Source organism: Ambystoma mexicanum, chromosome 11, assembly GCF_040938575.1.
Source record: "Ambystoma mexicanum isolate Mex_15411 chromosome 11, UKY_AmexF1_1, whole genome shotgun sequence".
Lineage (NCBI taxonomy): Eukaryota > Metazoa > Chordata > Amphibia > Caudata > Ambystomatidae > Ambystoma > Ambystoma mexicanum.
The window spans coordinates 707,140,361-707,155,591 of record NC_090934.1 but is presented as its reverse complement, the minus strand read 5'-3'; the positions used below and the strand labels follow the sequence as shown (position 1 = coordinate 707,155,591).

Sequence of the window (15,231 nt, the reverse complement as noted above, 5' to 3'; positions counted from 1 at the left end):
GCCTATTGAATTGTATTGACTCTTCTTGTGAACTCTAAATATTTGCACTGCCTAAGAATAACTTGTAACCTTTCATGTTCTAACTAACCAATGCCTTTTTGCTCCTCCTTCAAAGTATTCTGAATGCCTCTGAAACCTGGTGTATAGTACGCTATACACCAGTGTGCGATCCAAACTTGTTCACTCACGTAATTTTGTTGGGTGTCCTGAGGGGTGGTTGATGTTTGTTTGATCAATGCCCAAAAATCCCTGGCATTTTTGCTACTTGGGACCCTCAGCATTTCTTCAGTCTCTTGTTGGATCAGTGTGTGTCTTCGAGCAATGATCCAGGATTTATATTCCTTGCAAGCTTTCACAGCTCGTTCCTTGAGGTTACTTTCACTGGACCTTTTTTTCTTTGCCAAACTCTTAAATGCAAACATTGGTATATTAATGTACACATTGTTCTAGTTACTAGAGTCACCTAAGGGTGTAGGAAGTGTGTGCCATCCCAAAAGGGTACTTACTTAGAAATATTTTGGAGTATATTTGCGTTACTATTTATATTGCCCCCTTCTAAAGAAGGCTTACTCAACTGACTATTGAATAAATTAATAATTGTTTAATCCAGAAACCTTGTAAGAGTTTATTTGAATACTTGTCACTGTGAATCTGTTACTCCACTACACCTCATATTGACATCTCTTGAGATAAGCCTGGCTGCTCAACATGCTACCAACCTGTGTAGTACAGACTTATACCAAAGGTTGGGTTCCTATTGCCAGTAGGTCAGGGTTGTTGAGGTGCACCCAAAGGGTACTGCATATAATCGTGCCTAAAAGTCAGACATAAATCAAGGCCCTAGGTAGGGCCGCTTTTTTACATCTCACCCCGCAAGGGCGACTCCTTCCCACAGAAACGCCCAAGCGGGAAGAACCTTTCAAGTTCTCACACCAGCACTGGTATCAAGGCTAGTTCAGCTACTGGCCGCCAGGCTGAGGGGTCATTAGATCCTTCCAGAGACAATGCTGAGGGACCACAAAGTTCTTTTACTGGGTGTACACCCGAGGGGCTATGCCCTAGTACAGCCCTGATACTTGAGGGGGTGCCTGCACGCAGCACTACCAGCAATACTACCAAGGGCAACATGCCTACCAGGCCCCATCCTGTGGTTCACGGTAGGTCGGCAAGAGTCCTGGAGGATCCCGGGTCCAGTGAACCAATCACCACGAATTTGGCACGCAGCTCGACCAGATGGCTGCCGTGCCAGACAAGATGGCCGCTCGTCCGATACGGCCCCTTGGAATGTAGCAGGTGGGAGACAGAGTTACAAGGTGGGTGTCATGATGCCTACCCCCGGGCTTCAGGACCAAGCCCATCAGCTCCTGGAGCAGGCATCCAGATACTTATTAAAACCCCAACAGCCCCGGCTGGGTTCAGCCCTTAGGCGCCAGGCTCATCATAGAAATCAGTCCTGGCGCCATAGGCGCCAGGCTCATAGACTTTACTTATTTATGCAGACCATGCTGCAAGTGAGTCCAAGCCAACGTGAGGCCTGGATGGGACTATTTTATTACAGGGACTATTTTTTACTCGGGCGTGGTTCTGGGGAACTTCTTACCTGGAACTACTTTGGAGGCTATTTAAACCACGCCCGAACAGCAGCACACGCTTCGCGTTATTCTGCATCCAGCAGCGTAACGCTCACTGTGCCTGCAGTCAGCATCCAGTCTTCTGCCAGGCCCGCCTCTAATCTGGAGCTTCTAAAACAAAGAGGAAAGGATAAGGTTAGAAAACACTATTTTTGAATTCCTCACCTGATTCCGGATCCATCTCGCCTTCGGACCTGGAAAGAACATCATTTCAGTACGCGTCGCATCTCCAGCTGCAGCGCCGCGCCATACTCACCAGTCATCGCAGCATCTTCCGATTCGGCGCTATCACCATTTCTTCACCGAACTCCGGCACCTGGGGGACAAAAGAAAACAACAACGTGAGCCGAGAAAACCAACAAATATAACTCTTAGCACCATAGACATATTTGATTTACCACCGGAGGCATTATTCTATAACTCTCCACATCTTCATGTGCCGCACCTGCAAAGAGAGAGAAAACAACACGTTAAACACGTGCAACATTTACCGGACAGCGTCGGGTAATACAGACTCTTACCTGAGCGCCACCAGCTACCACGAGAGTATCTTCTCATGAACTCGGCTGCAAGACAAGGAAGGAAGGGAGGAACAAGAGTGAACATCGGACATATTGAACTCTATGAACTTGATACTTACTGATCCTAGCCAGGGACCTCAGAGTCAATACTCTCCGGAACTCTCCCACACCTTCAAACCAGCGAAGTAACTGGCATCAACGCGCCCCTGCAATCCATGCAGGATGGAGAGCTCATCTTCCAAGAGTATAAGGTGAGATTGCTGAAAGGGCACTTCGGAGTGATGAGTGGGGAGGACTGTGGGGGGGGGGGGTGCCATCACTTGAATCCACGGGTGGCTAAATCCATCTCTCCACTTGCAGGACAATACTTCTATGGGTCAAGCAGACAAGATTCGGAGGGCCAGTCCAGTCAGTCATCTCTGCACTACGCATCACATTGGTGGAGACCGCAGCCGTCCAGGTCCGGCCGACGCCCCTGTGGGAGCCAGGTGAGCGTAACAGTGGGACTGGTGTCAACCAGGTACGTGGCCTACGACTTATCCATCTGCATCGCAGGGCAGGTTTACCCCGCAGCCTGCTAGACAGAGTACGCACTGGCCCCAACAGCTGCCCGCTACCCCATTATCACCTGCCACCCCATCGGCCTGTGTGGACTGGTTCTTTGAAAAGTTCCTCACTCTCATGAGATCTCCTCAGATGGGGGGCCATCCTCCAGGTTGTGATCAGTGACATGCTCCCTCCGGCCCCTCCGCCTGTGCCTATAGTCATTCCTCCTATGGCTCCAGCGCCGCAGGCCTCAGCGCAACCCCTGCTGCCCTTGCCGGCTCCTTCGATTCCGGCTCCCCTGCCTCCCACAGTTCAGGCGGTTCTACACCAGCCTCTGCTGCAGCCTCCAGCTCCTGTCTCCACACCGCAGCTCTCGGGGCCCAGCACTCCTCCACCTGCTCCGGACCAGCCGGACGCCCTGATGGACACAGATGAGGAAGAAGACCCTGACAGCCAACGTCAGCCAAGGCCGTCCATGAACGGCTCGCAGGTCTGGCAGAGTACTTGGCCCTTCCTCAACCTGAGGTCGAACAGCCGGAGGCGGGTGTCCTTGCCGAGGTCCTCAATCTGTGCCCTGCAGATAGAACGGGGATCCCAATGGAGAAGGACGTTTTCGCCTTGGCCAGAAAGGGGTGGATCAAGCCTCACACGGCCCAGCCTGTCAATCGGCACCTCAATGCCAAATGTAGGCAAATGGAGAGGGATCCACTCTTGCTGTCTGCACACCCTCAACTGCACTCTTCAGTGATCGCTGCGGCCACCTCGTCCTCGGCGCTGCTAGGCAAGGAGGAGAAGCTCTTGGAGGCGTCCTGGAAGAAGCTTTATTCCAATGTTTCGCTGCATCTTCATCAATCCATTGCAGATGCCATGCTGGCAGCCGTTAACCTGAGGCTTTGGCGGGAAATAGCAGACTTCCAGAAATTCCAGTGCAGAGCCAGGCACGTTTCAAGGCGGGACTTACAGAGGCTAAATTGGTGGTGCAGGACATCATGGAGTCTGCCGTGACCCACATCGACACCTCTGGCAGGGCCATTTGCATCGCCACCGACATGAGGAGGACTGCCTGTCTTTGGGCTACTAAATTCAACCCAGATGTCCAGGAAAGCGTATTGGACCTTCCATTCGAGGCTGGTGACCTCTTTCACTCCACCACGGATGAGGAGCTAGATAAAAAGAAAAACAGTTCCCAAACTAAGGGGCGGGCATTCGGCAGGTTCTGGAACTTCCAAGAACAAAAGTCTAGACAGCCTGACCATTCCCAGTCAGCACTGTGAAAACAGCAAAGGGGGGTAGGGGGGCAAGGGCTTTTTCCAGTCACCCTTTTCCGCAACAGCCTCACAGGGAAAGAAGTCATGACGCACCCCTTCAGGTCCACGTGTCTCTGGTGGGCGGCAGGCTTGCCCTTCACGCACAGTTTTTATGTCAGAAGTTCGCAGACCCCTGGATCCTATCCGTACTATCCACAGGGTACTGCCTACCGATTTCTCCCTATCCTCCCTCTTCCCCTCCTCTCCCACAGATTAGGCCAGCAACTCTGTTGGCAGAAATTCGGTCACTTGTTGAGCGCCGCAGTGGAAGAAGCCCCAGTCTCCCAACGAGGCTTGGGATTCTACGCCAGGATGTTCGCCATACAAAAGAACCAGGCTGGCCTGAGAGTTGTTGGACCACTCCACCCTCAACCTCTCCCTACCTCTTAAAACATTCAAGATGGTAAAGCCAGCACACATTGCGGAGACATTGTGCAGGGGAGACAGGATGTGCTCCCTGGATCTGAAGGACTCCTTTCACACGTCCCGATTTGGCAGCCTCATCGCTCCTTCCTGCGGTTCAGGATCATGGGCTGCCATTTCCAATACACGGTTCTACCCTTTGACCTCAACTCAGCCCCCAGGCTATTTACCAGACTGATGAATGCAGTGGCAGCCCTCCTCAGGGCCCAGGGCAATTACGTCTAGCCGTACCTGGACGACTTGTCGGTGTGAAATTTCCAGAGGCGGTTCATCACACTTCCTCCACGCTTATGAGCACACTTCATGAGCTGGTATTTTCAATCAACCTCAAGAAGTTTCAGCTGCAGCCTACACAGAGGCTGACCATTTTGGGCCTCCTATGGGACACAAACTGAGAGTTTTCCCCTCTGAGGACAAGATCATGGCCATCAAGAGGGCACCTATTCACTTCCTCACCCAAGAAGCGACCTCGGCTTGGTGGTACCAACATTTATTAGGTATTGCAGCGGTCCTACTGGCCGTACCCTGCGCATGACTAAAGATAAGGAGATTACAGCTGCACTTCGCAGCCTCGTGGAATCGGGAGCGGGGATCCCAAACGGAGCGTGTCAGAATTCTTCCTTCTCTCTACCTGGACCTCACGTGGTAGTCCAGGGACTGCAACCTGCGGATGGGCAAGCCCTTCCGGCAACAGGCCCTGCAGGTCACCATCACCACAGATTCCTCCCTGCAAGGCTGGGGGGGTCCACTCTAGGCAAACAGTGTCCATGAGTCTGTACCCTGCAGGAGCAGGACTCATCAACTGGCTGGAGATGAATGAAGGCCTTCTGGCTTGCTCTCAAAGCTTTCCTTCCACTCATTGGGGGCAAGGTTGTCCTTATCCAGGCTGAAAACTCCACCAGTAGGTATGGCACTTGAACAAACACAGGATCTTCAGCAGATGGGGGTCCCGCAGGTGGATCTGTATGAGGGGCGGCTGTTAGGGAGAATTCTCAGAAATGTGCGAATTCCCTCCACCTTAGAGACCCCCCCCGAAACTTAGCTGGATTTTGAGGACTTGATTTTTTTTTAACCTGGAGAGAGTGAGACCCTTTTTCCCACTCTCGTATTTTAATGTGATTTTTTTTTTTTTTTTTTTTTTTTATTTTTACTGTTTCCTTTGGTTGTGGAGTCTGAAACTCCATAGGCAGCATCTTTTACATTGTCACACAGCACCTTCAGTGCAGTGGCACAGGGAAGTCTTTCAGATTTCCCCAAGGTTTAAATACCTTCTTTTGGATAAACTACTGTTTACAAGAGCAGTAAAGTGAAATTGACTTTACTTACATTTGTAATTTTCTAGACCCAGCACACTATCTTAAATAGGGTGCTGGAGGGGTTACCTAGTATCTCCTTTGTCTAGCTTCTCATGTAACATTTTGTATGTTACCCTTTCGTCGATGAATGGCTGACGGCAGTGGTTTACTTTTAACTACTTTGGTGTGGTTTTACCGCGCGCTGCGTTTGCAGCTTCAGTAGAGCACCCAAGGGTGCCATTTTTGTCAAAATGCCCCAGTCTTCTTTTTTCGTCATTTCTTTGTGGAAAGGTCCTTCTTGAGATTTACTCAGCGCCAAACCATGTTTGGTTCCTTTCTTCGTTTTGCCTTTGGCGGGATTCACGAGTGAAGCCCGTCTCTGGCTCCAGGGTGTCTGGGGGGGGGCTGCAAGCGAGGGAGGTACCCGAAACTCCCTGTGCTTTGTCTCCTAGGAGACAGGAATGCACTCTTGGGTGATTAACCAGCTGGTTGTCCGGCAAGGACAGCCACCCTGCTGGGTGACTGACAGCTAGGCTGGAATGAAAGGGAGAAACCTGCATAAAAGGCAAGGCTTTTTTGCTTGGAAGGCAGAGTCGACCACTGAACGAAGGAATCCGAAGAAGAAATTGAAGAGGACGCCTGCTGCAACTCCTGGACCGTTGGTTTGCCCGGTGAAGCCCTGCTGCTGTGCTGAAACTCAAAATTCGTATGGACAGAGACGCCCCTGCAAGGATGACTTCTCCCCTTGAGTTGGTAGGACCAATCAACTCCAAAGTAAGCCACCTTGACATCCTTCTTGGCGCTGGTTGAATTTTCAGAGTTGCTTCTGGAAACCGAATAGCCAGGCAGAGGATCACCAGATTATGTGCGTTGCTTTTAAGTTGGCCAAGACCTCCAGGAAGCAGAACTGACTGAGCCTGAGCCCCCTCAACAGAGTGCTGGACCCCAGAAGCAAGGAAAGTCCATCTCGACAACCAGAAACCGCAGTGTTGCTATTTGCGGTAGTCACAAGCAGGGGTGTTGTAGGTCTCAAAGATCCAGGGCTACACTAATGTCGGGGCTAGCCAAATTTTTGGGTGTAGACCCTGAGATTCTATCCTTCTATCCAGGGCTACAACCAGCTATAGCTCCCTAAACTGCCCCCCCACCAACGCCTCCACCAGTGCTGAAACACCGAAGTGCCACTTGTGGGGAAAGATTGCCATTGCGAGCAGTGACCATCCCATTGCAGTGCAGGAGTCACCCGAGGGTGTAGGTTGTGACTGTGGGAGAGCTCAAAAGGGTCTTTACTGATTTAAGAATATTAGTGTGTGTTTTGAAGTGTATTTAAGTGTTACTGTTATATTGCTCCCTTCTGAAGAAGGCTTATTCTAACTTACTGATAAATACATTTATAATTGTTTATTCAAGAAACCTTGTGTGCAAGTGTTTATTTGAATACTTGTCACTGTGAATCTCTGTGTAACTCCACTACAGCTCACATTGACCCCTCTTGAGAATAAGCCTGGCTGCTCAGCCACACTACCAACCTGTCTAGTACAGACTTATACCAAAGGTTGGGTTCCTATTGGCAGGAGGTCAGGGTTGCTGTAGTGTACCCAAAAGGTACTGCATACAATCTTGCCTAACACCACCTCCCAAAATCCATCTCAACACCTATGCTCTCGAGTTTTTCTTGATTCTTATCGTACTTTTACTACTCAACTAAAAAGTAGAAATTATTTTTCAGCATTACCTCTAATTCATGCTTTTTTTTTGTAGGTGTATATTCAATATATGAAATTTGCTAGGCGTGCAGAAGGTATCAAATCCGGTAGACTAATTTTCAAGAAAGCCAGAGAAGATGCAAGAACGCGACATCATGTTTATGTTACTGCTGCATTAATGGAGTACTACTGTAGTAAGGTACATTAAAATCCAGTCTTATACATGTGTTTTTTTTTATGTCTAGTGCAATGTTATGTTAAGCACAGATTTGACAAAGAGAAAATACTTGTAAACATAGTGGAAAGAGAACACTATCCTAAATACTTGGAAGTCCTAGAATATGGTCGCTTAAAACTACCTCAAACGTGCATGGAAATTCTCAAGGAGGCGTGTAAACCAAAGACCAGGCACTGTTACTTTAACAAATGGAAACTATTTGTAATATGGTGCCAGTCAAAAAGTGTAAACCCAATCGAATGTACTCCGTAAGGGAGAATTCTAATTTCTGTGCTAATTAGCTTCAACGTTAGAGACCCCCAGCTCTTTTGCTGGACTTTAGGACTTTTTAATTTTCACCCTCTAACTCTCTCATGTGTTTTGATCTGATTTGGATTTTATATTTCCTTTGTTTTCGGAGTCTGACAAACTCCATAGGCGTCTACTTTCTGTATGGTGACACACCGCACCTTCAGTGCAGTGTCACAGAGAAAGCCTTTAGATTTCCCTTGAGTTTAAATACCTTTTCTTGTGTAACCTACAGTTCCCAAGAATAGTAAAGTGAAATTGACTTTACTTACCCTTTCTCTTTGTAGATCCAGCACACCCCATCTAATGTGGAGTGCTGGGGGGGTTGCTTAGTAGCCCCTTTTCCTACTTACTCATGTAAGATTTTTTGCTACCCTCACTACTTAAATGGCTGGTGGCAGTGGTTTAATGTTCCTACCATTGTGCTTTTTTATCGCAGGCTGAATCCTCAGCTGCAGTGTAGCACCCATGGGTGACCATTTTGTCAAAATGGCCCCGGCCTTTTTTCTCCATTTTCTGTTTGTGAGGTCGGTCTTGTGTTTTAATCTGCGCGCCAAACCAGGTTTGACCCCGTTGTTCGTTTTGTCTTTGGCAGGCTTCAGTACTGAATCCCACCTCTGGCTCCAGTGTGTCTGCAAGGGCAGGACGTGAGGGAGGTGCCCGAAACGCCCCTGTCCTTTGTCTCCATGGTTACCTGAATGCACCCAGTCGTGATTGGCTGGCTGTCCTTGCAGCACAGCTACCCTGCTGTGTGAGTGACAGCTAGACTGAGCATAAATGGGAGAAACCTGCTTAAAAGGCAAGGCTTCTTGGATTGAAGACAGTGGACCACTGGGAAGGACATCCTGATGAAGAAACCGTGAACTAAGCTTGCTGCATCCTCCTGGACCGTTGAACTGTCCGGTTTAGCCTTGCTGCTGTGCTGAAAATCCTTTTTCTAATCGACAAGAGAAGCTCCAGAAAGGACTTCTTCCGTTGGGTTAGTGGGAGTTTTAGGAAGAATTCTCATGTGCCAATTCCTCCCACCTTAGAGCCCTCAAGCTCTTTTGCTAAACTTTGGGACTTTGAACTTTTCAATACGATGTGTTTTCTGTGTGTTTCATTTAGTTATGGAGTCTAACCAACTCCATAGGCAACATTGTTTTCAATTGTCACACAGCACCCTCAGTGCAGTGACACAGGGAGGCCTTTCAGGCTTTCCCAAGATTTAACTACTTTCTTTGGGATAAATTACTGTTTCCCAGAGTAAGTAAAGTGAAATTGACTTTACTAGTCTTTTACATTTCTAGACCCAGCACACTCTACCTTACAATAGAGTGCTGGAGGGATTATTTAGTATCCCCTGTGTCTAGATACTCATGTAGCAGTGAAATGCTACCCTTTCCTATCGCAATGGCTGGTGGCAGTGGTTTTACAATGAACTACCACATTTTTTTCCGACCGCGAACTATTCGTAGCCCCGGTAACGTTAAATCGCAGGAGCCATGTTTGTGAAGATGGCGCCCAGCCTGCGTTGCTAACATGGTTCACGGTCTTCTTTTCTCGCTGCGTCTTTGTGTTAAGGTCCTTATAGAGTTTTTCTCTGCGCGCCAAACCAGGTTTGGTCTTTGTTCATTTGCCTTTGGCGGGCTTCAGGAGTGAAACCCGCCTCTGGCTCCAGAGTCTCTTTGGTAGGCAGGAAGTGTGGGAGGTGCCTGAAACTCCCGGTGCTTAGTCTCCTAGGAGACCCACATGCACTCTGTGATGATTGGCTGGCTTACTGTCCGCCAAGGACAGCCATCCTGCCTTGTGAATGGCAGCTAGGCTGGACTGAATGGAGAGAACTGAATAAAAGGCGAGTCTCTTGGCGTGGAAGGCAGAGTCGACCACTGGAGCGATGGAACCGAAGAAGAGCTTGAAGAGGACAGCTGCTGCAACTCCTGGACCATTGGTTTGCCCGGTGAAGCCCTGCTGCAGGTCCGAATCGCCAAGTTCGCAACGACAGAGAAGCCCTGCACGGACGACTTTTCCCTTTGCGTTGGTAGGACCAGTCAACTCCCAAGTATGCCACCTGGACACCCATCTCGGAGCTGGTTGCATTTCCTCAGAGTGCTGCAGGAAACCGTAGAGCCAGGGAGAGGGACACCAGATTGTGTGCGTTACTTGTAAGCTGGCCTAAAGCGTTTGGAAGATCCTCCGGACTCCCACGACGTCGGACCGACCAAGCCTGACCCTCCTCAGCTGAGTGTGGGACCTCCAGAAGCAAGGACAGCCCACCTTGACAGCCAGGACCAGCGTTGTTACCAGTGCGGTAGCTGAAACGCGAAACTGGCACTGAAATTGAAATTTGCCCGTTGCAAGCTTTTGACTGTCCCAGTGCAGTGCATGAGTGCCCTGACGTCCTCCCTCTTGTCCCCACGACTGAGGCTCAGGAACAGCGAGATATGCAGGAACTGTCAGGAAAAGAAGTCATCAGCTGCATCTTTTTCTTCATTGAAAGGTACTGTAAAGCAAGACTGAGAGAACGTACCTCTCATGGTGAAAGTGGTTGAAACATTTGCAACTCACAGGCCTAATCAGCTTGTGACCCAACATGATTCATCTTTTTACAAACTACTTCCACGAACTTGTGCAGAGACTTTTCTGTTTACTTACCAGAACTGCTTTATCCTATCCAAGACTTTAGCCCATTCACTTTGGCCTAGCCTATTAAATTGAATTGACTCTTCTGGTGAACTCAAAGTATTTGCGCTGTGTAAGAATAATTGTAACCTTTTATGTTCTAATAGCCTTTCCCCTTTACTCCTCTTGAAAATTATTCTGAATGCCAACAGTAAGATATTAATGTCCCCAGCACCCTTGTTACTAAAGTCACCTGTGGGTGTAGGTTGTGTCTGTGGGCCATCCCAAAAGGGTCTTGTCTGATTCAGAAACTTAGAGTGTACAGTATTGAAGTATATTTGTGTTACTATATGATTGCCTCCTTCTAATGAATGTTTTATAACTGACTGATAAATTAATATTGATCCAAGAAAACTTGAGTGTAAGAGTTTATTTGAACACCTGTGATTGTAGACCTCTGTGTAACATCATTACTGCTCACATTTCCCCTCTTGAGATAAGCCGGGCTGCTCAACACACTACCTAAACTGTGTATTACAGACTTATACCAAAGGTTGGTTTGCTTACACCTGTAGTCATAGTTGTGTGTAGTGTTCCCACAGGGTACTGCAAACAAACCTTGCCTAACAGGGACCAACTAATCCTGAGACTAACTTTGCTGGAAGACAGTCTGTTATTGAGAATTATCAGAAATGTGCCAATTGCTTTCTACCTAAGAGGACCCCCATCACTTTTGCTGTACTCTAGGACTTTTTAATTTTCACCCTGGAGAGAGTGAGACCTTTTTTCCATGCTCTCATGTATTTTACTGTGATTTAAACTGTGTTTCATTTGGTTTTTGGAGTCTGACAAACTCCATAGGCATCATCTATTTACTTTGTGACAAATAGCACCTTCAGTGCAGTGGCACAGGAAGTATTTCAGATTTCCCAAATGTTTAAATACTTTCTCTTGTATAAACTACTGTGTCCAAGAGCAGTAAAGTGAAATTGACTTTACTTACAATTGTAACTTTCTAGACCCAGCACACACTATCTTACAATAGGGTGCTGGAGAGGTTACTTGGATCCCCTTTGTCTAGTTTCTCATGTAACAATGTTGTTACCCTTTCTACAATTAATGGCTGGTGGCAGTGGTTTACTTTTAACTACCATTGGGAGTTTATACCGCGGTTTGCGTTCGCAGCTGCAGTAAAGCACCCATGGGTGCCCATTTTGTCAAAATGGCTCCAGTCTTCTTTTTTCGCCATTTCTTGCTAGAAAAGTCCTTCTCGAGATTTACTCTGTTTGCCAAATCAGCTTTGGTCCCTTTGTTCGTTTTGTCTTTGGCGGGATTCACAAGTGAAGCCCGCCTCTGGCTCCAGTATGTTTTGGCAGGGGCAGGTAGTGAGGGAGGTGCCTGAAACTCCCAGTGCTTAATCCCCTTGGTTACGGGAATGCACCCTGTTAGGCAGAATTGCATGCAGTACCCTCTGGGACCACCACATAAAATTAGGACTACAGGTGTAAGCAAGACTGTTTAAGTCTGTACCACACAGTTTTTGCTAGAGAGCTGAGCAGCCAGGCTTATCTCAAGAGTGAATGTCAGCAGTACAAGTAATTACACAGAGGATTTTCAATCACAGTGGTTCAAGTAGACACTTATACTCCATGCGTTCGTGGCTCCGGTAAAGCGACCGCGGGAGCCATCTTTGTCAAAATGGCGCAGAGCCATCTTGGGCAAAATAACCTTCTTTTTTCGCCAGTTTTGTGGCAAGGTCCTTCTAGAGATTTTCTCTGCACGCCAAACCAGGTTTGGTCTTTGTTCTTTTTTGTCTTTGGCGGGGTTCAGGAGTGAATATGACAATCTCAATTTTCAGCACAGGCTGCAGAATCGGTGGCGCTGATTGTTGTGCTCGAGAATTATGCAGACCAGGAAGTAACGGTGTATGATGACTCTGCCTTTGTGATGTCAACGGTGCACGCAAGGATAGGACGTTGGGAAGTGGGAAGGGCCACCTCGAAGAGGGCGGCTCTCTAATACGGGCCACAGTCTTATTGAACAGACGGCTAGGAGCAATATGACTCCCAGTAGCCATTGCGGTTGTAAAATATGCAGCTTATGTTAAACGTGTACATTTTAGTTCACGTGGAAATTAAAAAAGAGAAGAAAATAGAAATGTGTTGTATTCAATTGAGGTGTATTTGTTAGTTGTAAATGTTTAAAAGTGGATGGAAGTATGATGATGATTATGTTTAAAGTATTGTGATAAATATGTTTATATTTCAATGAATAAGAGCTTAAGGAGAAGCGCCTCAAGATGAATAAGACTTGTGGACGCAGAGAGGGTGTTGTTTAAACACCTCTAAGACATTGTAGCGACAAAACAGTAAGGATAAATGAGTGATGCTTGTTGCTTCACCAAGGGTGGTGTTGGAATAGCTACACTACCCTGTGCACGTCATTAGGAAAAACCTTACCACAATGAACATGGAGAAATGGTTTGGTTTTGCATATAGTTGAATGTCACATTTTGTATAGTAAAAAGTTCAGTGAATAAAAAGATGATTATTGGGCACACGTTAGGCACAATTAAGGAGCTCTACCGTGACTTGATGATCCATTGTAACACTTGTACACAGATTTAGATATATAATCATAAGGACATACCTTTTTCCTTTTTTAAGGGTGAATTAAGATACCATAGTAAAGAAATTGTAGCACGAAAGTGTTCCCTAGATGGAGAATGAGAACTAAGAAGGGTCAACCTTATTTTGTGTCAAAGTGTCTGTGGACATATGAGATTGTTGCTTAAAGAAAAGGCACAAGGTTTGTAGGCAGATTATCAGCAGACTAATGAGGTCTACAAGAAGACTTAATAGCTTGTTTAAAAGGGAGAATGGAAAAGGTGAACAGATCCTGAAGAAAGGATGATTGCATGGCCTGTCACTGGCTTTACATGCTTTAAGAAAACTGATAGATTTAAGAAAATTATCTTGTTATACACAAGAGTGACAAGGAAGCGAATGAGTATATTTCTCACACCTCCATTAGAAGTGATGCCCAGCAAAAGGTAGAATTGCCAGGAAAGGAGCTACGTGTGTCTTTTTATGTATATTACTTCAAGTGTGGGGCAGAGCAGAACGAGATGTTACAACAACCTGAGATGCAGAGCTTTGTGTTTCTGAATTTCTTCCCGGAAATCAGATCATAAGACTCACAAACTTTGTCAAAAAGGTGGCACGTTTGTTCCAGAATCCCCGTAAGCGTGAAAGACATTATATTGTCTGCAGTCACGGTATAAGGCAGACGTGATTAGACATTCCTTGACGAATGAAAAGATCCAGGCTGGAGAATCCACAGCACCCACACCCTATCGTAAGCAAGTATCGGAAGCAAGCATTGGGGGGGGGGGGGGAAGCACCGGGGGAAGAACCACAGCACATGCAGACTAGGTCTATGACGAGTAAGGACGCAGAAGCTGTCGAGTAAAGACAAAGGGTTCATTTGAACTGTGGCTTGTTTCAAAGACACTCCTTTAAGTCACTGAAAAAGGGTGGAAGGAAATTATTGATTCTGGAGCCACAAGAGCTTGTTCGCATTGAACTGAGGCACACTTAATCCTTGAGTAAACAGAAGAGTATGCCAGATCTGGAAGAAAAGAGAGCAGTATCCCGATTCCTTTCTTACTGACTTTCTCTTTGGAAGTACCTATGGTGGTGCCCAAGAACAACATTTCACAGGTCATTGTTGCATTTCTTGAGTTTGTATTGCGTGCATACCCTGCGATTGTGGGGAGAACTACTAGCATTCCTATTTTCCTGCAAGATCCTAAGAATGGCCCAGTTGTGAGAAGATTGCTTATTATCACTGAACAAATCCTTCAACTTCCTAAATACAGTGGGGAAAACACAGATGCCCCTGTCACCAGATAATGCACTGTTAGGCAAAGTTTGTATGCAATACCCTTTGGGTGCACTACACACAACTCTGACTACGGGTATAGGAAACCCAACCTTTGGTATAAGCTTGTACTACACAATTTTGGTAGTGTTAAGCAGCCAGGCTTATCTCAAGAGGGGTCAATGTGAGCTGTAGGGGAGTTAGACTGAGATTCACAGTGGCAAGTATTCAAATAAACTCTTACACACAAGGTTTCTTAAATAAACAATTATTAATTTATCTATCAGTCAGAGTAAGCCTTTTTCAGACGGGAGCAATATCACAGTAACACTCAAATACACTTCAAAACACACACTCTTAATATTCTAAAATAAGTGAAGACCCTTTTGGGATGGCCCACAGACACAACCTACACCCTCAGGTGACTTCAATAGATGGGGTGCTGGGGACATTAATATCTTATTGTTTTCATTTACAATACTGTTGAATTTGGTAAAAGGAAAAGGGTATTTAGAACATACAAGAGCCCACAAATATTCTTAAGCAGGCAAATACTTTCAGGTCCTCTAAGAGTCATTCAGTGAAAAAGGCTAAGCCAAAGTCAATATGCAAAAGTCTATCTGAGCTGAAGTCCTTCTTTGCAGGTAAGTAGACAGTTTTTGCGCAATGTTTTTTGTAGTCTTTGAACAAAGAAGAATCAAATGGTTCACAAGCTGTTAAGACTTGTGGAGGGTAGAAAATGCAAGCAACTCTACAACAAGAGGTAAATTCTCTCAGACTTTACAGTACCTTG

General features: G+C 46.7%; 1 protein-coding gene across 1 annotated transcript in view; it reads left to right on the top strand.

Moving 5' to 3' along the window:
• CSTF3 (cleavage stimulation factor subunit 3) overlaps positions 1-15,231 on the top strand; it is a 731,385-nt gene that overhangs the window by 531,979 nt on the left and 184,175 nt on the right. The window contains exon 14 of the mRNA XM_069623577.1: positions 7,485-7,628. Within this exon, the coding sequence (XP_069479678.1) occupies positions 7,485-7,628 (144 nt within the window). The remainder of the gene's footprint in view (positions 1-7,484; positions 7,629-15,231) is intronic.